At 56.2% G+C, this 23,514-nt stretch overlaps 1 protein-coding gene across 1 annotated transcript; it reads right to left on the bottom strand.

The window, feature by feature from the left end:
* Positions 1-540: 540 nt before the first annotated feature.
* Positions 541-23,374, bottom strand: LOC119113216 (zinc finger protein 830). Its single transcript, XM_037237571.1, has 6 exons — positions 22,814-23,374; positions 20,392-20,588; positions 19,738-19,899; positions 18,953-19,056; positions 17,395-17,564; positions 541-1,211 (listed from the first exon to the last, which is right to left on the bottom strand). The coding sequence occupies exons 1-6, from the start codon at positions 22,924-22,926 to the stop codon at positions 1,046-1,048; spliced, it is 912 nt and encodes a 303-aa protein (XP_037093466.1). The 5' UTR covers positions 22,927-23,374; the 3' UTR covers positions 541-1,045.
* Positions 23,375-23,514: the final 140 nt, after the last annotated feature.

Here is a 23,514-nt window from a genome sequence, read left to right as displayed (position 1 = left end):
CCCGGCGTGGGGGCGGCTGCTCTGGACGCGGCGGCGGTCCGGGCCGGCGGACAGACGGAAGAGAGCGCGGCCCGGCCCGACCGGACCTCCTCCTCCGCCCCGCCGCCACGCACAGCCCGCCGGCGCAGCGACACCCATAAGCATACGCTTTGCTCAACGCGAACAGCTCCAATATCATGCTGAACCCTGACGGGTCGGTGCCGCGCGACACGCCAAACATTTCTCTCGACTTTAGCCTTCGATACTGGTGTCCCATCGGTTTAAGGTCGCCAGGTAGTTGCGCTGTCTGTCTTCACGTTGCCTAAATCAAACATGCGCATCCTGCAATGGATGCAGGGGGCCCATGCTGGCAGGTATCAAGACTTTACCTTGCCGCATGAGTGCAGGTGCGTAGACTTCGGACATTCGTCGACTAGTTGTAAACCGTGAAAACCGTAGCGCAACTAAAGTACGATCACTCGCGTATTTGCGTATGCTTTCTGAATAAACCTTAAAGTTTCCAGCGCCTGTTTGCCGTATCTCCACTGGATACACAGCAAGTAGAGCGGGCGGTGACATGTATTCCGGTGTTGTCAGGCCACCCGCGTCGGCCATTGCCGCGGCGGCACGGCCGCGTCGGGCCGGCACCAGCACGGCTCCACCGCCTGATGGTGACGAATCACGCCACCCGGCCGATCACGCCATCCGAACGGCGCTCGACGAAGACTCACGCCGTCTGTTCGCTTCAGGCTGCACAGCAGCGTCGGCCTTCGTGCCAACACATCACGGGCCACATCACAGACGCCATTCACAGGCCTCGACCACACGTCACGCCCACCGACCTCGCCGGCACATCGTGTGCACCAATCACGTCCTAGACCACGCCTGTACACCACGTCCAGACGTCACGCCAGCAGACGTCGACGTCTGCAGACCACGTCCACCGCTGGCGGCGGCGCCACCCGTGGTGCGCTCGCAGAGGGCGGGTTCCCGCAGCCGATGGTGGTGTCCAGCCGTCCAGCGGGGGACGACGGCGCTCCCGGCGGTGCGCGAGCGCGGCGAGCCCTCACTTCCAGGCGCCCTTCGACCGCCAGTCGAGGAACTCATCCACCTCGGCCTCGTCGGCGCTCGAGTCGTCGTCGCCGTCGTCTGGCCGGGACGCAGCGGCCGCCGCCGCCGCTGCCGCTTCCTGCTGTGCCAACTGCTCCTTCCGCTTCTCCATGCTGATCACCCTGGAAACGGAAGCCCAATCTGATGTGAATGCCCGGAGAAAGCCGACCCGAGTCCAATAACCTGGAATATTTCAGCCACCCTTTGATTCTGGTCGGCATGGCTCCGTGGACGATGAAAACACGCACACAAAAACGCCAGAGCGGTGGCTGCTTGGATAATATCTCGACTTCCACACAAATGGTGGCGGTCGTGCGGCTGGGCGAAAATAGATTAAATACAAAACAGGCTTGGGTCGGATCAGATATCAGAACAAATGAGCAGCCTAGTGACGACAAACATCCGGAACACAATCACATCGTTTTGGAAGGAAAGTTTGCACACATTTGGTTTAAAATGAAGTGTTCAAACAGACGCAACGAAAAATATGCAAACGCTATTGGACAACTGAACATGGTTTCAGCTGCTGAACACGGCGTGACGATTAAGAGTTCTTGGCGTATGTACATACACACCTCGCGCATCCCATGATAAATTGACAGGGCCATAACACCCATATTTTGTATTTTGATGAGAACTGTTCCAGAGGATTGTTTAAAACCCTGAAGCCAGCTGTCTGATTTTCAGAATGACAGAGCAATGGCTCCAGGGTTAAAAATATATACATATCGCTGTATTTGCAATGACCAGGCGCATCTTTTAGACGTTTCCATTTTTCTGTTTGCTGGATTTCAAAAGTTGTGACATCGTGACAAAAAGTCGCGTGATCTCTTTTGGCTTTTTGAACACGCCGTGATTTTCGTTTAAAATAGAAAAAATGCTTCAAACTAGGCATACGTGGCAGTTTTCGCGATCGTTTAAATCGTACGCACCAGTGATATGTTTAGGAGATGGCGTACTGCTGAAGCAAAAGGCATTATCATCAAACATGTCATCCGATGAGATGATGGATCATTGATCGTATTATCGTCATAAAAGTGTGCCAAAGCTTCGGGATATGGACGGGGGGGGGGAATATCCGGACTCCTCACAAAATTGAGCAGAAATCGCCTCACGGTAAAATAAACACATGCAGGTACCAATCAGGGGAGGTAAAAAGGCACACTCACGTTCCTGATTTCAGAGGGCCCATTACGTGACAATGGTGGTGTCACGGGGTTGAAGGAGGTGGGGAAAAGGGCAGTCCAGCAACGATACTGCGAAGGATAGGTAAATATTGGATAAGTTGATCTTTTGATTAGGTAAAAGAAGAGTCGTTGTCAGCAGTGCTCCACTCACAAACGGAATGTCAATGATCTGTTTGTTTGTCCACTCCTCACGTCTCGAAAAGAGAAGGCTGCGAAGGCAAATATTGGCACCCGGCGGGGCAAAGACAAAGGGTGTCCCCGCGTTGGGGACGCTCAGGCTTGCGCTTGCTGGCCGTGCTGATTCAGGTGTTGCGACTTTCCGCCAGACCTTGTTCGCCCGATGTTGGATTGGGGCGAGTGATGCGATGCGTGTTTGTGTATTGCGATCCGTTTCATCGGCGCAAGCGGCCTATTGAAAGAAGATAAGCACGGTCTCAGATGTCCTGATCAAAGACGCAAATGATCTCCGCCTTGCTAAAGATATTCATCTTTGTGTAACTGGGTCAAACATTACGAGGGTACACACAGCATTCCCTAAAAATTCCCATATTCGAGTGCTGATGCTGAACTCAGCAGCAAAACGAAAGCACGGAAGACGGGTCTCTTTCGTCATATGATTCGGCTGACACTAGTGTCATCGTTCAGCTTGATCGCCAAGTTGCGGATGAAGTTATGCCCATGTTCCGGTTTTCACCTTAAGCCACGTGCGAGGTAATGTTATGCATCGCTGCAGTTGTTAGCATGCCGTGCATAATTTATGGGTAAGGAAGTATTCATGAACTTGATTTTTAATCATATTCGTGACATTTTCGTACCATGTGATGCTATCAAGCATTCTCGCACTTTAATCTTAGATATTATATATATATATATATGCATGTACATAAAAAACGGCTAAATTTACCACCAAAGCAGCATCAAGATCATATTCGGAAAAGCTTAGCAGAGTCCAGCCCAACTTTTCCTTTGGCTACCATAATGATTGAAATAAGTAGATAACAAGCTTGTACGTTCATAGTCCAAACGGCTAGCAAAACCTGAGACTGTGAGAGCACTGATTTGAAACGCCCATTTATGTATGGTTAGTGCAATGCCACTGGCCAATACATACGATCATTTACCCTTTGGATCTACAGGATGCCTTACGGAAGGGCAGAGGCCGACACAGGGAGCCGAATGGCTCAGAAAAGCGTTAGGATCGCCGTAAACCTTACTGAATGTACACGCGACATCAGGAGGGAAACAAGCGAATAATAGGCAAATAAGGGCTGAAGATGACAACTTGGCGATGCAAAAATGTCTACAACTGCTTACATGAGTTATCCATTCCTTCTACCGCTTCACTTCAGTTTCTGTGAATGGATGCCCATTTTCTTACAAGCGGAGGATCATGGTATGAGCTATCGACTACTGACTGAACATTCATTGCGGTTCAGACAGCCCCAGATAACGGATAAGCTGAAAGGTCAACTTAACAACACCGGTCGAAAAGACGGTTCTCAATCTTTTACTCTCTCGCCTTTGTCGCTGTATCGGACAACCGAACTTTTTGAAAGAGCCATGTACATGGTCGAAAGAACCACGAACTAAAACGGCCATACGGTATCGCCTAGCAGAGGTCGCCAAAGAGAGGAAAGGCCTGATCATTCCTCATGCGGGCGGAACGAAAGTGAAGCTAGTCTACGAGTCGCACCAGGTCAGCCGGATTGTGTGATTAATGCGTTTATACAGTCCCTTGTTCCAGAACCTGGCAATACAGCGCCCACTTTCTGACAAATTATTTCATAGATGGTGGTACCACACCGCGCAAATCAAAATACAGCTTTATCCGTACGTGCGACCAATGAGTTTGATTTCAGGTTGCCATGACTCTGACATTGACAGTACCATTTTTACTACCTCATGGGACGACGTGTCCGTCACATCGGCAGGCAGGCCCGTGCCAGCATCGGGGGCACAGCTAAACGTGCAACGGCACAGGAGAGCCTCAGGTGCACCTATGCCCACCAAAGACTGATGGCGGGGGGGAGAAGGGGGGAGGAGGGGGGGGGGGGGCGCATCCACATCGGAGGAACTGGTCGGCAAAATCCTGTTCATCCAGGTATCCGGGCAGGAGGTGGCGAGCGCCGCGAATCTCCCCCGCCCGGGCTTCTCAGAAGCTGTCACGGTGAAGCGCACTCGGAGCTTTAACAAGTTCCCAACAGTGACAGAAAGGGTTTGCTCATCGCATCAGTCGGCTTACATATGGGCACACCTTCTCATTGTTGCGTGAAGTGTTGAATGGTGCTTTCATGCCAGGTCACTGGATCATGCTATCGCAAACAGCCATGACGATACGCTATTCGTTGCATGTGCAGGTAACGCGCCAAAGGAGGTGGCCGTTTGTGTGGTGTGACTAACATGAATGTAGAAGCATATTTTTGTGGACGCCATTTGGCAATTTGTCTCCTCATGACACATTCAGACTTCATTCAAAACCATTTGTTTGTGGTTAGAATGCCTTCCATTTGTATACATCCATGCTCATATATATATATATATATATATATATATATATATATATATATATATATATATATATATAATAGATGGTGTGGGTGCGTATGTGAATTGCACAGCTCACATCGATACATTACATAAGAGTATAGCCTCCATGACATTTCATCTCATTAGAGCCTGTCACTTGTAACATCCGTAACATCCGGGTAAAATGAGCCCTACATAGTGGGTTTATAACGCACATTAAATTTCAGAAGACAAAACACTATCTGAAGCTCGTTTGGAGCAGATAATTGACTGCTGTAAATTGATTTGTTTCGAAAAACAACATTGTAGATTCTCAAAGGTCAAGTGGTTTTCGTCACGAGGTCTCAGTTTTAGAATTTGAGTAAGCAAAACTTTGAAATAGTCCAAAGGTCCACTAGATCGTTGCAAGTTCAGCGATTATAGTTGTATGCAATTATGACAACTTTGAATGGAGTACAGACACTTTAAGGCGTCCTTACTAGCTGACCCCAAATGCCCGAGGCTATAACTCCTTAGCCGTTGCTTGATCTTTCTAGAAATTGCACATATGAATTCGGGGTGTGCCACAACCCTACACTGATAATTTCAGCGAAACAAAAAATATGGAGTGTTATGTTGGCGCCTCCATCTGTCGATTTGTCGTGTAACGCCCCACGTGCGCTGCCGCGACGCCACCTGCGGCCATGCGACCCACGCTACACAGACCGCACGTTCCGCCGCCCCCGTATTTGGGCATTGATCGCCACCGGGCCGAGAGGGCTGATCTAACGCAAGGCTCGCATCTCAGCAGCAATGCCCTAGTTGTCGAAGCAGCTCAAGAGAACCAGACGGAAATCGGACCCCACCAGCCAAAACGCCGTCAGACCTGCGTCAATGCGCCGTGGGTTTGGTCAGAGCAGGAAAGCATGCAGAGCGACACCTGTTGTGGGGACCGATGTATTCTCAGACTCGTGGGGGACTGCGTACTGTCGTGAGTTAGCCCTCGCCAGCTCGGCGGTTCCGCCGCCTGCTGCCGACGCAGAGTACGGCGCGAGGCACGCGGAGCGCAGCTGCGCCACATTTTCACCGCGCAGAGTATTGATAACGAGGTCACAGGTCATGACGCGGTACCAGAAATGGTGCGCATGGTCCACTTTGACGTTTTCGGGCCGATTGTAAAACAAAACTGCGTAAGTAGAGCTGCTCGAACTCAGGAATGACGCGTTCATCAGTTCCGGACGTAAGCTTGAAAAAGCTGAAGGGGTTGCACCAACTCTCCCGTCATGGCAGAAACTAGAGTTCTGCTTGTGCAGATGACGATCGTATAACTGTCGCAACAAGGGTGGCTCGCGCCGTCGCGCAGTCCGACAACCTGCGCTGATCCTCCCGACGGCACTCAGCTTTCCCGACCGCGCAGCTACTGGGCGCAAGCGCGCCTGGGCCGCGCTGTTGACAGATTACATATGCGTCACTCCTGGAAATGTACGCGCCCTCCAGCTGCACACAGACCACGCACAGCGCGAGCCCGACGAGCGTTCGGCAGAGCGCCGGGGGGACGCCCTGTCCCACTCGGGGAGTGTGGTGGGTCGTGGGTCAGCCCGCCGCCGCAGTGAAATCCCCACGGCAGGGTGCCGGCCGCGAGTGGAGACTGGCTCCCACTGCGGCCACCGCGATCTGGGCTCCATCGCGACTAGCCGACCGGTCGCATCCCGGGGAAGAGGGGGGGGGGGGGGATGGGCATACACAGCCAGTTCATAACTGGTGGACCGTTGTCAGCTTGTGAGGTCACGGAGGCGTTGATAGGGGTGGCCAGATGACGTCCAGCCGGCCCGATGTTGGCTACCCACCACGCTCCGATAACGAGGGGCCGCCGCCGCCGTGGCTGTTGACAGAGAGCGGCGGCCTGGCGCGGGCCGACGCTGTTGACCGGGGCCGGCTCGCTTCCGGCGCCGCTATTGACCGCCTGCACGGCCAGCAACCGGCCACCGGCCGTCGACACCAGTCACCACCCATCGGCACAGACCACAGGTCACAGACCACTGGTCACAGGCCACAGGTCACAGGCCACAAGTCACAAGTCACAAGTCACAAGTAACAGGCCACTGGTCACAGGCCACAGGTCATAGGTCATCAGTCATCAGTCATCAGCCATCAGCCATCAGCCATCAGCCATCAGTCATCAGCCATCAGTCATCAGCCATCAGCTATCAGCCATCGGTCACCGTTCACCGGTCACCGGTCATAAGCCATCGGTCACCGGCGGCCAGCAACCGGTCGCCATATCACCGGTCACTGGTAACGCTGCTGCCCCCTCCCCCCCCCCCCCCGACAGCCTGACGCGACGGACAGACAGCGGCGCCAGCACCGACAGCCGCGGCGTCATGACGACCCGACGCTGGGGTCGCACGCTCCCCGCCCGCCAGCCGCTCCACCACCCGCCTCGCCGTCGCGTCAGAACGACGCCGGGCCGTCGGCGCCGGTCGTCGGCCGCGCTGGCGCGTCTCGCCGCGCACCGGGCTCTCGCGCCGCATGCGGCATGTGAGGCGAGCCGTACGGGTGACGCGTTGGCGTGAGCGAAATCACTCTTGCGTGCAATGCGCGATACCCTGAATGGCTGGCCTCGAAAGGCTGTAAATTTGAGAGCCGACAGAGCCGGTAGCAGCCGAACACTACCAAATGTCGCTCGGCGTTGGCAAACATCGAACGCACCGGCAATATTACCATTAGAAGAGTAGACAAACAACCTCCGACGGAGGCCAGTGCTAAAAGTGTTCCGTTTAACGCTGCAGACTGGGCAGACCCTAAAAGCGCCCAGCGTCGGTCGCGTTAAACGTCCGGCACCGTGACTACGAGAGGAACGGCACGGCAGTGGCAGCATCGCCGACACCAGTCACGTCCTGAGCTTCACAATGGGCACTTCTAGGTCGGCGTCAAGTGAAACAAATATCACCGATCCACAGCCGAGTACAAAGAAAAGCATAAAGGGAGACAAAGAACGACGAAAACAAAGGGTTTCGTGGCATCCAAGCACACAGGCCTGGAAACACGGCGTGAGGACTACTTCAACGAACACGCGTGCGATAAAACACCCACGGGCCGGCAAACCCTTGGGCTGATCTCTCAGCAACACTGACTTGAGAAGCACCCGTCTCGACCGCTCTGGGCGCGCTGTGGTGGACGAGGCACGGAGCGTTCGCATTACACCAGCGGCTTAGTCACCGCATAAGAGAGCTGAGGGGGGGGGGGGGGCACAGACGGTTCATTTTTCACCCGGACGGCTGCAAAGTCTCACAATCCGACCCCATCGACCTCAAAGCGACAAAAGAAAAATAGCCGAGGTCAGAATGGGCCCTGGTCTCGATCCGTGGCCGTCCGAGGGCCGCACCCCGCGGAGGTCGACAGTACGGCACCTACCGGAGCAACGAGGCGCGGCGCTGCGGGGGCCACGACTCAGTGGGGCTCGGGCCCTTGTACCAAGGCCGGCTGGAGCTCGGGCCACTGTACCACGACCGGTCGGGGCTCGGGCCGCTGTACCATGACCGGTCGGGGCTCAGGCCGCTGTACAAAGGCCGGCCGGGGCTCGGGCCACTGTACCACGACCGGTCGGGGCTCCGGCCGCTGTACCAAGGTCGGTCGAGGCTCAGTGACGCCGTGACACCGCAGTTCTCGCCAGAGCGATACAGCGCGACGCTAGTCACGTCCGCGCGCCGAACTTTTATGGCCGCCTGTGCTTTATTCAGCGCACACGCACCGGCCAGCGGCTCCGTTACAGAAGCCGTCCCGGCATTACGACGGAAGCCCCACGTGGCAAACTGCTTCAACTCAGTGGGTCGTGGAGCTCAACGCCGCCGCGAGTCACCACGCCGTTTGAGCATCATTGGAGACCAGACTGTCAGGGTCGTTAAGGTCGTCCTTCTCGGCGCTGGGCAATGGACGCACCACGCGGCGTGTTTTAGCCAGAGATGTACCGCGCCCCGATCCTGCTTATGCTGGCTATGCGCACCGCTGCGGCATTGAGCTGGGCAGAGCCGCATCGGTGCAATCTGATTAGCGAACTTTTCGAGGGGGAAATAGATTATCTGGGGTCGTTTGGTCGCTACGCAAGCCACACCATGCCACGGGATTCACCAGGATCGGTATCAAATTAGCCTACACAAATTGGTGCTCAGACAATGTTGTGGGCTACGGTGGGCTACAGTGGGCAACTAGCAACGGAGACTTATTTAAGGGCCCCGGGAGATAGTAGGGGCTTAAAGGCCCAGGCTCGGAATAACCATATTCGTACAAGCTTCTCACAAAAAGGACATTTAAACCTCGAAGAAACGATTCACGGAAACAAGCATCAAATTACTAGATCCACCACGCTCCGTTCGAGCCCAAATAATCTGTGCAAAGCCATCAACCCAAATAGGCCTCCACTTTTGTCTTGCGACTACGTCAATCATAAGCAGTGCACCAAACCGCAAGCTGGATGATGAGCCACGTACGTAACAGATTGGTTCCCTTCTTTTTCCTGGAGGCGGCAGGACCAAGCGGCGCAGAGCAGGCTGCTCGGAGCGCTTGTGGTAGTTTGCTCACGAGACAGAACCTTGCTTCTGCGACGGCTCGGGAGGCACAGGTTTCCAATAATTGTGAAATGCAGCCTCTTAAGTTGTCTCAAAGCTAGCGCGCAGTGGGGGTGTAATGGCGGTGAACACAACTGTCTGCCGTGACTCTGCGCCACATCCGAGGTTCGCCGGAATGATTCATGGAAAGGGCGCACGCTGCCGGAGCGCTGCCTCAGGCACTGTTCCATGCCCAGCTTCAGGCTCTGCCCTGCGCACCGCCTTGGACAGTGCCTCAGACACTGCCTCATGCACTGTCCCATGCCCGGCTTCAAGAACTATCCCACGCTGCCTCAAGCACTGTTCCATGCTCAGCTTCAGCCTCTGCCCTGCGCGCCACCTTGGGCAGTGTCTCGGACGCTGCCCCAGGCACTATTCCATGTCCGGCTTCAAGCTCTGCCCCGCGCGACGCCTTGGGCAGTGTCTCGGACGCTGCCCCAGGCACTATTCCATGTCCGGCTTCAAGCTCTGCCCCGCGCGCCGCCTTGGGCAGTGTCTCGGACGCTGCCTCATGCACTATTCCATGTCCGGCTTCCAGCTCTGCCCCGCGCGCTGCCTTGGGCAGTGTCTCGGACGCTGCCTCATGCACTATTCCATGTCCGGCTTCCAGCTCTGCCCGCGCGCTGCCTTGGGCAGTGTCTCGGACGCTGCCTCATGCATTCCCCGGGCACCGGCCCCAGTGTATGATGAGATGGGGCTTCACCACGCGATGTGTCGTGAAGCTTCAGCACGAGAACAGAAAGAAGTACCTAGAATACACTGAACGACTCGCTAAAACACGCCGGCGTGATATTTCAATGTATGGATCGCACAGAAGTTTTTTGCTCCGAACTGTGAGCTAGTAATAATGATTCGGCCTGTGTAGAAGCGGTATACAAAACTACTGACGTGACAGAAACCAGTGAAAACAAAACCAAACGAACGTACATTTTTCCTGGCAACCGCGCACGCAAACAGTGAAAACGGTATGTTGAGACAAGCACTGATTGGCGAGAGCAAACGTTGACATCCGTATGTCACAAGCGGCGGGCAGGCTAGACTACAAGGACGTTCTGATCCAAAATGAGAATAATCAGCCAAAAACACTAAAATACCGCTACCACAGCGGCTGTCAGATGGCGGACGCTCTCCCCAGTACGTTAGTCAGTTGACTGGCCAGAAGGACACGGGTAGCTCGCTGTCACAGCTTGATGCAGACATTCATATACCGAAGAAGATGGCAAGGAGAATGTTGCAGCAAAATGTAATCCAAACACAGGCCACAAGCGGGAGTATTGGCGATGTATGTAAGTGCGTGTTGACCAATATTACCATTAGCGTGATATATCCGAGAGGGAATTCCCCACATTGATGCACAAACCTTGCAATATTAATGCATGAATATTGATGCACGAATATGGCAGCTGGCTGCAGGATTCGCACATAGGCAATGGAACGCAGTGAGTTTCTCGCTTTCTACGCTTTTTGGAAAAAAGAACCAGCAAGAACATATTCAATGATTTTTCTTAATGCACACATTGTGTGACAGCTTAGTGGCCTTTGAGGTCATTGCGCTGGCCACCACCACCTCTACTGGTCATGATAAAATTGGTTCGTGGGCAACAGAAGGCGGACGAGCGCCTTATGTAAAGTGATCCTTGTTGCGCGATAAGCTACGGACATTGAGCGTCGACGCAAAACATCGACAAATGACGCAAACAAAACGCCGGTGCACGTCAAACATCGCTATCCACGCCACACCATTGCGCTCGAGCTGACTGCGAGATACCGACTAATGCGGGCTAATAGTCGCTTCGCTGAGCGCAGCTGCCTCCCTGCCACTCTGCCACACAGACATCTGACAGCCCCCCCCCCCCCCCCCCCCCACAGACCCGCAGCAGAGTCATGTGACCCGCAACTCCGACGCTGTCATCACGGCGATGATCCGCCGGCTGATCGATGCTGTCGATGTGCTCGGGGTGTCCTGTCGCGATCACCCGAGGTGCGGAGCGCCGGACGCGTGGCGCCTGGACTGACTCAGCTGCGCGGAGCCACTCAGGCTTGTCGCATGACGTCAGATACGTGATGGCGTTTTCTGCGTACCGCCATTCCCGCGAGACATCCCCCACCGGCGGCAAATCTGGGCAGTGGCAGTAATGACATACGGCATGGAGGGGCGATACCATCTGTATATAAAGCGTATTATACGATCATAGTGATCACATGTCTCTATCGACATGATATAATGATCGCTATCACCTGCGCCCGCAACAAAGCGCTTGACAGCGCCGCTCTGGAGATGGCATGTCACGCGAGGCTCGTCTAATTCGTGGTCAAATCATCCCTGTCGGAAGCGCAAGCCCTACCGAGCCGGCAGGCCGCGGGCCGCTGCGAGCACCACTGTCCCAGGGTTAGTCCCGCACCACCGGCAGGACGCCACGCCACCGGCCAAGCCGGCACAATCCGGCTCGGCCCTCGGTCGCGTGCGCCTGCCGGTCCGGCCCAAAGCGCGCTCATTCCCTCGTTTTCCGAGCGCTCAAAATGCATAATTTGCCACCGAACGGTCGCGGCAGACGCGACTCGTTTCTGTGTGCGCCCGCCGTAGCCGTGGCTGTGCCGTAATAACAACCTGGCAGCGGCCAGCAACTACTGTCCCAGCCCGGTAGCAGCGAGCTGCGTGGGACGGGCCCCTCCCACCGGTGGCCGGGGGGGGGGGGGGAGGGGCCGATGGAGCGCCACCCACCTGCCCGCCGGGCCGGACATGGCGACCTGCCTGGCGTGCTCAGCGCCGTTACCGCCGCCGACGGCTCCCGATATGCCTGAACATACCAGCGGTGAGCGCGCCCAACAGCGGTGCGATAACGCCGGCAAATAAATCGCGCGGAAGGAGAGCGGCGCGACAGGGAAGAGGCACACGGCACAGGAGGGCATCAGCGCGGACCATCACGGTATTCCCGCCGCAGCAGGCCGACCAGCAGCCGACGCCGAGTGGTCACCAATGTCGAGCACCGAAACTCAGGGCCGGTGGCACTGACAAAACGGAGGAGCCGCGAGCACGGCTGCTGACTGCCGGTCTCCAAAACTAGCAGCTCACAGCTCTGGCCGGGTTGGGCAGCCCACGATCCTGACACGACCAGAACCAAATGGCCACTGCTGAGGGTGCACTTCGACCCGGGTTTAATGGGCACTGAAAGTGCGGAAGCTGTGAGTATTCTGGCCAGGGTTCGAGGAGATCACAGAGAGAGGAGGGAGACAGCACTTATCTCTGGGCTCAGTGGTCACCCATGCATGGGAGGCAGTCCACCTACGAACACACAAGCATAGCTCTGCGGCTGGCGGGCAGTGACGCGCGGCCACAGGCCCGGCGGCACCGGCTCGATCTCCGACCCGACAGGGACGCGACAGCGAGGCGCCCACTGCCTGCCGCCGCATGGCGCCGGCGATGACTGACGACTGACCTTGACTGCCCGGGCCCCGGTCAGGGCAGCACTACTCCATCTCGCGGACCAGAACGACACAGCGCAGAGCTGCTCGCGGCCCAGTGTTGCCCGTCCCGGTGCCGGGAACAGCCACAGGCAGGTGGCTGCTACTTCAAACTGTCTCACAGGGTTGTCAAACGACTTTATAATTAAAAGTTATCCAGTGAATGAGACAGCCAAGGGTCGTTTCGGTCCAGGCGCTTTGATAGCAAGCCATTCGCGACGATGAAATCAGCCAGGGCCGAATCCGACTTTGTCCATTAACATGGACCGCCTGTCGATGCGTCACGACCGACTACGCACAAGTATCACCGGAATCTGGAGCTCCCTTCTGAAATGAGCGTCCATGCCTGAAACCATCGCACCGTCTGAACCGCAGCCCGCATACCAGCCCTGCTCACGATGCGCCCGCATCCGCTGCTCTCCGCCAAAATCCGCTGTGAGCACCGTTCGAACGCACTTCACCTGGCGCGCCCGCCGGAAGAGCGACGACGGAGACCGAGAGCGGGGCGCGCGGCCTGAAGAGGCGGCCGAGCCGCGCCGTCGTCATTAGCCGCCTTGTGTGCGGTCGCCGAGAGCGGGCCGAGTGGGCCGACGCGGCCGACAGCGCCGCCGATCGGGCCCATGGCGGCGGCTGTCGCGCTGCTCCGCGCGCCCAAATGGAAAGTGAGCCGGCGGCGCTGCCTCAGTTGTCTCCTTTCCCCACTCCTGCGACCCCGCACAGGCGCGACGGCCGGGCCGGGACAGGGCTACGACCACAAACACGAGCAGCGAATCCCAGGCACACAAGCGCCGGCCGATCCACCCACTGTACACAGGACCGGACCCACGAACATACACAGACGGACGCCGCCGTACACGTACACGGACGCCGCCGCAGATCCCCACGGAGAGAGCCGCGGGCTGACCGAGCCATGACCATGCCTGCACCGCGTCACATCTTAGACGGGGCATACGGGGACAGACAGCGCAGCAGGCGTACACGGGCATGGCCACGCCTGCACCACGTCACATCTCAGACGGGGCATACAGGGACAGACATCGCCGCAGGCGTACACGGGCATGGCCACGCCTGCACCACGTCACATCTCAGACGGGATATACAGGGACAGACAGCGCCGCAGGCGAACGCAGGCACGGCCACGCCTGCACCGCGTCACATCTTAGACGGGGCATACAGGGATAGACAGCGCCGCAGGCGAACGCAGGCATGGCCGCGCCTGCACCGCGTCACATCTTAGACGGGGCATACAGGGACAGGCAGCGCCGCAGGCGTACACGGGCATGACCATGCCTGCACCACGTCACATCTCAGACGGGGCATACAGGGACAGACAGCGCCGCAGGCGTACACGGGCATGGCCACGCCTGCACCATGTCACATCTTAGACGGAGCATACAAGGACAGACAGCGCCGCAGGCGTACACGGGCATGGCCACGTCTGCACCATGTCACATCTTAGACGGAGCACACAAGAACAGACAGCGCCGCAGGCGAATGCGGGCATGGTCACACCTGCACCACGCCACATCCCAGACGGAGCATATAAGGACAGACAGCGTCGGTTCCATGCCATGTCTGCGAAGACGTGCGCAAGCATGCGCACAAAGCCTCATGCATGCACAATAGGGGCACGGACAGCACTGGGCACACATAAATACAGTGTCAAAGCCATGGGCACGCACAGACACCACACACCGGCAGGCGCTCTTCCAAATACAGACGAATCCTCCACACTGGCCAGAGTCGCGTGTACTACGTGTGCTACGCGGCGGGTGGATCACACTTCACATGACTTTCACACACGGACGGATCATCACACAGATCACTCACACGGAGGGAGCCCATCGAATCCGAGCGGCTCCTGCGCGGCGGCGGGGGAGACGGGAGATCCCCGCACCCTTCCAGCGTCGCGGGACCCATCTCCGCGGAAGCAGCGGAAATGGCCGCCGCAGCCCGGACACCGCCCGCTTCCGCGACCGACAGTGATCGGCACGACTAATGGAAACCCTCTATCCGGTCCCGCCGGTGGGATGCACAGACCGGTGGAAAGTGACGCCGGCCCGCCGCGGCCACCGCGGACAGACGTGGCGATGGGACAGGATCTGGGGGAACCGCAGTGCACGAGGAGTGGCGGACGAGCAGCGCACTAGCTTGCAGCACTAGCTCCGGTCGTGGCGGCACCAGCGCCGGCCGTGGCAGCACCAGCGCCAGCCGCGGCAGCACCAGCGCCAGGCCGGCCATCAGACGCGACGTGCCCTGCCCGCGGCGGCCGGCGGCGCTCTCATTAGGCTTGATCGTCGGAGGGCGGGTGGCCGCCGGCCGGCCATCCAATTGATATTCGGCGGTGGCGGCGGACACCGCCGCCGCACACGTGACGCGCCGCCGGCTGCTGATCGTTCTTCCGGCGCGTTTCCTGCCGAGACCATCGCCGAGTAACGACCAGACGTCGGCCGCCGCGCCGTCGAGCGACGCTTAACGCACGGACGGGCCGGCCCGCTCGCGTGAGTGACGCGCGCCGCCGTACGGGACCGAGGCGCGCCGGAAAGGCGCTCCTCCCGCCAGACGGACGGTGGCGCCCGGCGTGCGGGCAGTCCGACAGGCGCGGGCGGCGGACGGCTCCTGCATTCGTAAGAGCGAGCCACTAACGCGGCCGCCCCGGTGACCGCGGAACGCTTGGAGCGGGCTGGAGGGTGTGCGTGTGCGCCTGCATCTGCACGTGAAGCGATGCATCGCTAATACACGCGCACACGGGAGCAGAAAAGTAGAGCAGGGGAGGGTCCGCCCTAGTCCACCCGTACGCGCGTCGATCGGCCGACGGCGCCACCCACCACGAGCGCGGCATACAAGATAAGCGGCCTGATTTCCCGGTGGGCCGGCAGCCGGCAGCCGGCGGCCGGCGGCCGGCGGCCCGTCCGACCGATGCCCCGCTCGGGCCCGAGTCGGGCCGGTGGCGGCGGCCGGTGGCCCGTCCGACCGAGGCCCTACTCGGGCCCAAGTTGGGCCGGTGGCGGCGGCCGCATCCCGACAGCAGCGGGGGAGCGCTGGCCACGGACGCGGCAGCGGCACATGACCAACAGTGGACGGCCCCGCGACGCCGCCGTCACATGTCAGCTCAGCAGCCGACAGACGCGCTGAGCGCCGCGCTGGTGCCCACGATGTCCGCGAGGGCAGCGCGTCCAATTCACACACAGACGCAGCATATTGAGACCACGTTTTTCACGGGAAAAACACAGACAGATGAAGACTTCGCTGGGAATATGAGCGGTCGTGTATTCGTGCCGTGGTATGGCGATATTGGTGTCATGAAAGGGTGGCCTTGGTATCTCCTTGTGAGACACATCAAGCGCAGAGGTTCGCAGTTTGCGGGGTATCCTAACTTAAGGGACACGCTCACAAATGTCACAAAGGTGAAACCAAGCTCTATTGAGCTGTGCACCGCCCTAGCGGGCCTCTTGATTACTGAATACGCAACTCAAACGAAGGCATGACAAGTCGACTCCAACCAAATCAGCTCGGCGGGAGGCTTCAGGAATCAGTTCACATCACATCAAAGGAGGCCAAATCTCCATATTCTTAACCGTTCCCACCGCTGGAGCATCTCCTTACAAAATGAAGCGCAAAATGTGCAGTTCCCGTGTGTGAAAACAACCCCATAGACCCTACTGGACGTCATAAACGGCGGGTGTTGCGGACTGGATAGCGGACTTTCCACATGCTTTCGGCCCGACGGTATCGATTCCGGCTGTAGCCGCGAGCAAAACATCCAAACGCGAAGCCGACCCCAATGCCAATTCAGAAAGATATGGTTCCATGCCGGAATATCTTACAACGGAGCGGAACTTTTTCCAGACAGCTCAGAGAAAACCCGATAAACGGACAACAAATAGCATGCATGTAAGGTACGTATGCTTGTTATGACAAGACTGCAGCTGATGTTTTGTGTTCTATGCATCCACGCCACCAGACGCTTATGTTGGGGAGTACGTTTCAAATGAGGTCATCTCATTGATGACCCCAGGCGACATGTTTGATTCAATTATGACTCCAATGCACTCATTCTGACTCAGGCGCATTCATTCCAACTCTGACGCATTCATTCCAACTCCGACGCACTCATTCCAACTCCGACGCAGTCATTCCGACTCCGACGCACTTCTCATGACTCCGACGCACTCCATTCAACCCCGACGCACTCATTCTGACCCGATGCACCTATTCTGGCCCAGGTACACTCACTCCAACTTCGATGCACTTATTTTGACTCTTACGCACTCATCCAGACTACGATGCACTCATTCTCACTTCGATGCATTCAAATCATTAGCAGAATCGACTCAATTTCGACTCAACCGAAGTTGAGTCGACTACAAATTCCTACTGTAATCCGGAATTCCTACTGCAACCCATGTTTAACACAGCTGTGCTGGATGTCGGGAAAACGCCTGTGTATGGTGTAGACAGTGGTCGGCTGCTGTCGTGTATTCGGAGGGCGGGCGCGGCAGCGTCTTCCGCCGCCGCCCGAGCGCCGCGGCGGCCGGCCGTCTGACCTGGAGAGGTTGCGGATCTGCTCGTCGACCTCCTCGATCTGGCGTCCGACGGTGGCCTCCTGCTGGTCCTCGTCCAGGATCACCTCCGACTCGGCCATCTGCGTCTGCATCTCGCGCTGGAACTTCTCCCACTCGACCTCGGCCGGGTCGCGGTACTCCACGTGCCGCGCCTGAGGACGGCGCAGCGGTCATCCCGGCCCGGACACGGCCTGGCTGCTCCGCATGGACCCCCTTCCGCCGGAGAACGGGGGGAATGGCACGGGTCCATCACCGCCTTGTTTGTTTGACGTGCCGGCACATCTGCACATAATGGAGGTTTTACGCGCTGGTCGTTACGAGCCATAAAAAGTGCCGAGGTGATATTGGTGAGAGCATCGCTAGCCTGTCCGGCGGGATCAGGCTGGCTGAGACGGGGGGCGGAGCCGGCTCGGTTGCGCAGCGTCAAGGCCGGACGCGTCAGGCGATCGCACAGTATCAGGCTCGTGCGTCAACGACGCTCCCAGCTCAACAGATGGCTTAGGATGGGACGGGAAAGCGATGGGAACCAGCACGCACTAAGTGCCGTGACGACCTGAGAGCGTACAACAGAAAGAAGCAGTCAGGAGCATTTTCCATCTTACACCGTTGTTTTGCTCTTGCTTGTGTTCCCGGCACATTCACCAAGCGAGCCTAGGGAGGGAAAATCGAATGGGTGCATGTTGATCTAGGCAACGTAGAGTCACACCCATTACTCCAATATAAATCCTTAATTGGATGCATTCTGGGGTTGGGTCGTCCTCATTTTCCCTGCACCCCACCCTCTCCCGTTCCGGCCCCGCCCCCCTCATCTCACCCTCCACCCTCCCCCACGCCATCGATTGTCTTAGTGTATTTTGTCACCCCCTGCCCTGAGGAACCCGGTCGCTAGATGGATGGGCCCCAGCTGTAAAAAAGTGCAGGAAGTTTGCCCAGCTAAGCACTTTCTGTCACAACAACCGAGCAAAAAAATTACTTCCCTCTCCGAGATTTATGCTAATAGAAAACGGACCGAGTTATCTGGAGCGGTGCGCGGCGAACAAAACAAGCCGGGACGGTGCGGTGCTAATCCGATTCAGGTGAGGCCGCCCCACAAACCATCGGCCGACCGCGCGCCCGGACTCGGGACCGGGCGGAGACCGCCAGAGCCATCTGGTGCCGCGCGGTGGAACCTCACAGAGCGCCGTCCGCCCTCCGAGACGGACGCCACAGTTCAGCTTAATGGGGCGAGACCAGCGGTAGACAGAGCCCGCCCGCCTAACGAGCACCCTGTGCCATGTCCATCCACTTGCAGAGAAACTATTCCGGCCATGGTGCTCACGTCCAGCCACTGGAGCCGCGCACTCAATAATGCACACCGTAGCCGCCCACGCCGCAAACGGTGTCATGCTCGCCTAAAAATGCCAACTGAATATGCCACAGGCTACAGCGAGCCATCAACGTGCCGGTCGTTAACCGCTGATCGTCCATGATCGCTCATGTAACGTTACCTGCTGAGCCGCGTCTCGTAAACACAGCGAAAACACAGCCAGCCGCCACTCGCCTTGGCATCTTTAAGCGGGTCGTCAAAGAAGCCCTCGGGCAGCTGCCCGGTGTCGGGCAGCTGTTCGGAGGTGGACGGTGGTGACACGGCATCCGGAACAGCACCTGCCGCGCGACACACAAGGTCAGGGGCACACGCCATGAACACTGTTCACGGACACGGTGTCCGACACACGGCACGGGTGTCTAACGCACGGCACGGATATCTGACACACGGCAAGGGTGTCTGGCACACGGCACCGGTGGCCGACATACGGCACGGGTGTCTGACACACGATACGAGTGTCCGATACACGGCACGGGCGTCCGACACACGGTACGGGTGGCCGACACACGGTGCTGGTGTCCGACGCACGGCGCGAGTATCTGACACACGGCATGGGTGTCTGACACACGGTACGTGTGTCTGACATAAGACACGGATGCATGACACACGACGCGGGTATCTGACACACGGTACAGGTGTCTAACACAAGGCGTGGGTGTCTGATACATGGTGCGGGCGTCTGACATATGGCACGGGTGGCCGACACACGGCAGGGGTGTCTCAACACACGACATAGGACCACAAACATAAAATACACGCCTGGTGCTGCCATCTAACGAAAACGGACTGCAACACAGCTTCCTAATCCAATTGGACCGGTGGGTTCTTTGGGCATGGACATAGACATGAACCACACCAATCAGATATCACTCCCGAAAACCCCGCTAATCTTAGCCTTAGAAAATCATGGGAATCCATCAGACGTTCGGCAAGACACACCGCATGACCACATCTGGCACCTGCATCGTCCGTGTCCATTTTTTCGACAGCTGGCGCTGCTTGTGAAGGCTGCAGCCGGTTAGGCACTGCTGGTTTCGGCGCTGGCCGAGGAGCATTCTTCAATATGCCTTTCTTTGGCACCTGTGGCTTCTCGAAGAAGTCGTCTGGGACCGACTTGTCTCCTGTCGAAAACAGCGTTTGTTCGTGCTCCAGTGCTCCAGGAATACTGCAGCGTCAACCAGTGACCGGGGTGCGATAGGCTGCACCATAACGGGGCGCAACGGCATTGACGGCAGATCCTCACGGGTGGGGAAGGACACTTTTCGATCTCCGTGCTTTCGATGCAACGGCGCAGGGCTTAAATTGTCGTTTTTTTTAGTTCGGATACTAGCCCCCCTGCATCCTCCACTTGCACTCGCCGTCACTGGGTAGCCTTATGCTGGCCCAAAGACCAATCAGATATTCGCATCTGACGACAAAATGCATACAAATCACATGAAACGCGATTGAAAACAAGTAGTATATGTATGCACTGGGCACCCAACAGCGACAGGTGCTGTCCCATAACACCGTCCATCTATCACGAAACGTCGCCCGACACACAAATCTCCAGGGGCGCTGTGTGGACCAGCCGTCCCGTGCTCGGCAGAGGGAGGCGCTCGGACCGTGCTCACCTTTGAGCCGCTTGGCTCGTGTGCGGTCGTCGGCGGCGGAGGCGGCCGGCGCGGGCCGCTTGTCGCCGCCCTGCTGGTCGCGCAGAGCCGCCACCCGCTCCTTGTGCGAGCGGCTGACCAGGTGCGCCGTCCACGCCAGCTCGCTCTTCACCGGCGTCCGGCAGACGACACAGCTCAGCTGGCCCGAGCTCGAGTACGTGCGGGCGCGGTCAAGGAAACACACGGCAGACGACACAGCTCAGCTGGCCCGAGCTCGAGTACGTGCGGGCGCGGTCAAGGAAACACACGGCAGACGACACAGCTCAGCTGCCCCGAGCTCGAGTACGTGCGGGCGCGGTCAAGGAAACACACGGCAGACGACACAGCTCAGCTGGCCCGAGCTCGAGTACGTGCGGGCGCGGTCAAGGAAACACACGGCAGACGACACAGCTCAGCTGGCCCGAGCTCGAGTACGTGCGGGCGCGGTCAAGGAAACACACGGCAGACGACACAGCTCATGGCCCGAGCTCGAGTACGTGCGGGCGCGGTCAAGGAAACACACGGCAGACGACACAGCTCGTGGCCCGAGCTCGTACGTGCGGGCGCGGTCAGGAAACACATGCAGCACGCTGTTGCTCGGGCCGTGCGGCGCTCAAGACACACGGCTGAACAATCAGTTGGCCGACGAGTACGTGCGGGCGCGGTCAAGGAAACACACCGATGCATACGAAGGTGCTGCCTGCTGCTGTGTCAGGCACAAGGTGGGTATGTCATGTTCTTGGTTGGATCAGGCGAAGGCCGTCTCAGGCAGACTACCTCCGAAGCCAGAACAATTGAAATCAAATAACACCCAGGTTTGCATGATGTACTGTCATCAAGCGCTGGTAGGTAAAAGCTCATGGCTTTTTGGTGCCTGGAGTTTCTTTGCTGAAAAATTGTACTGACCAACAAAAATGTGCAGTAATGTTGGAAAGACACACCAACATGCATTTCAAAAACACTTGACAGTGACAGTGATACTTATCCCAATTCATGACCACAGGCTCAGTGGAAAACTTCAAATATTCTCATAAGATATTCAATACATGGTTGTTCAATATATTCTTTTCACCAGAGCCTCCCAGTGTATCAAAGTTCCACATTTTTCAACTGATGAACACAAAAGCCCCTCACCAGCCTCACCTCCTGTCAAGGCAACAGCCTCCACACACTGATAAATGAGGCAGTCTACAACCAGGGCAGGCACACCAACAGAACCTCATCACATGCCCACATCAGCCTCCCAACCATTGCAAGGGGTTAACTGTCTGCAGGTCTCCTGCTCTAGGTGATTCAAGAGCATACTAGGGGTACCCTGGCCATCCATGCCAAAGGAAAGATGCCACTTGGAAACTCAGAGCCATTGGACAGGGACTCAGAGCCATTAATGTTGCGGTGCTGTCAAGCTACATTTTTTAAAAGGGTTGAAAATACTAAAAAATTTGTCACTTTTCTGAAGAAAGCATGAAATCATTGCAACAAGAATATTAAATACAAGCATAACTTCAGAAACCAAAAGATTGTGACCTTTGAGCTTTGTATTCTATTGCAACACTATATACCTAGGAGTGGAACACAATACAAATGCTTGTAAGGCAGATGTCCATACACAAATGTTTCTATGCAAATGTGTATGAGGGCAGAGGCCCATAATGCACTTGATCTTAAGTGTTAATACATGCAAGTAAGTGAATACCTGCCATGTATATGAAAGACAGGTATTTGCTTAATGGATGGTGGTACCACACATGTTCATGCCTGCCAATGTTTGTGACATGCATGTTTACAAACACTTATGCTTGTATGAGTAAATATCCATAATGCAAATGTTTGTCATCAGCAATCTTTGTATGTGAACTGTACTTACAGCACATGCACAAAATGCAGATATGGCAGATACCAGAAGCATATATGTGCAACAAATACCACTGGTTGTGACTCATTACTTGGAACAGGACAGATAAGGTGAGTGATGCCATAATTGGCAATTGCAAATATATATGGCCATCATAGCTGCAATATCCAGGTTTTCTCTTTTATGTCAAACATTTCACCAATCAATCTTTTTTTTGCTTGTGGTTAAATCAGGAGCCACATCTTATACACAGTAGACCTCCAAAACCAATTGACAATAATAAACACAGCTATAACACAGGGAGACACAATACAGCACACACAAATGTTATCAAACATTAGTGAGCAAGACATAAATACATACAAATATTGAATATTTGCATGCATAGGTATGTATATATAAGTGTTGTTAGTTTATCACAAAAGTTACCATAATCACAGTATGAATATCACAATGAGAGCAAATGACTACACATGATATTATGATGGGCACAAACAGTTGGTGAATTGAGCATCAAAGCATAACCAGAGTCTGTGTACCAAAGGATATCTTGCTAGTGGTGAGTCAACCTTCTTTGATTGTGCAGCATCTTGTTTCTTTTGTTGCATCAATCTCCTCAGGTCCACTTTCTTTGTCACCTTTGCTTTCCCATCTGAAGGCATCTTTCACCAGGTTGCCTGCCTCCCAGTGATATGAGCTCTTGGGCCCAGGAGATTAGGTCACTCCCAATCAGCTATCACCTCACCTCCAGTCCTCAACATGCAACTAAAGCAGGAACGTTATATGCTACGAGCCGTAAGATGTAATGGACCGAAACTCCGCTGCTGAGCACTGGGGGCAAAGAGAAAACAGCTTACTGCGGAACTTCGCCACGGCCTTTGACTTCGGTTGTGCAAATGGCCCTATTCGAAGCCGCATATGTGTACAGGGCGTTATTATTATGCTCCAGTCTCGCTGTGCCTTGCAGTGGCAAAGTTTAGCAGACACCGCTAACGTCTACGAATCGCATGAATTGTCAGAATAATAAGGCTGTGCAATAACATTAATGAACATCACCACTTCACTGCTGTCTCTGAAACCATCTTGGTGCTCATGACCTCTGAGGTAAATGCTGTTCAACTTCCACTCATTTCACTCAAAATGTGCAATTTTTATCTCCCACTGCGAGCATGGGTGCCTCAAAGCAATACTGTTATGCACCAGAAACAGCATTTCCCGCAAGCTCAAACAATGACGTCAATCACCTGGAA

Source organism: Pollicipes pollicipes, unplaced genomic scaffold (genome assembly GCF_011947565.3).
Source record: "Pollicipes pollicipes isolate AB1234 unplaced genomic scaffold, Ppol_2.1 Scaffold_7261;HRSCAF=8764_pilon_pilon_pilon, whole genome shotgun sequence".
Classification (NCBI taxonomy): domain Eukaryota; kingdom Metazoa; phylum Arthropoda; class Thecostraca; order Pollicipedomorpha; family Pollicipedidae; genus Pollicipes; species Pollicipes pollicipes.
The sequence above is the reverse complement of the archived record's forward strand: the minus strand, read 5'-3'. Positions and strand labels throughout refer to the sequence as shown.

Coding starts and splice junctions, on each gene's coding strand:
- LOC119113216 (XM_037237571.1), bottom strand. CDS start 22,926: ATGCCTTCAGATGGGAAAGCAAAGGTGACAAAGAAAGTGGACCTGAGG. Junction 19,057..19,737: donor AATGGACACGGACGATGCAG/GTGCCAGATGTG, acceptor GTCGCGCGGCAG/GTGCTGTTCCGGATGCCGTG. Junction 17,565..18,952: donor ACCCGCTTAAAGATGCCAAG/GCGAGTGGCGGC, acceptor CGCCGTCCTCAG/GCGCGGCACGTGGAGTACCG.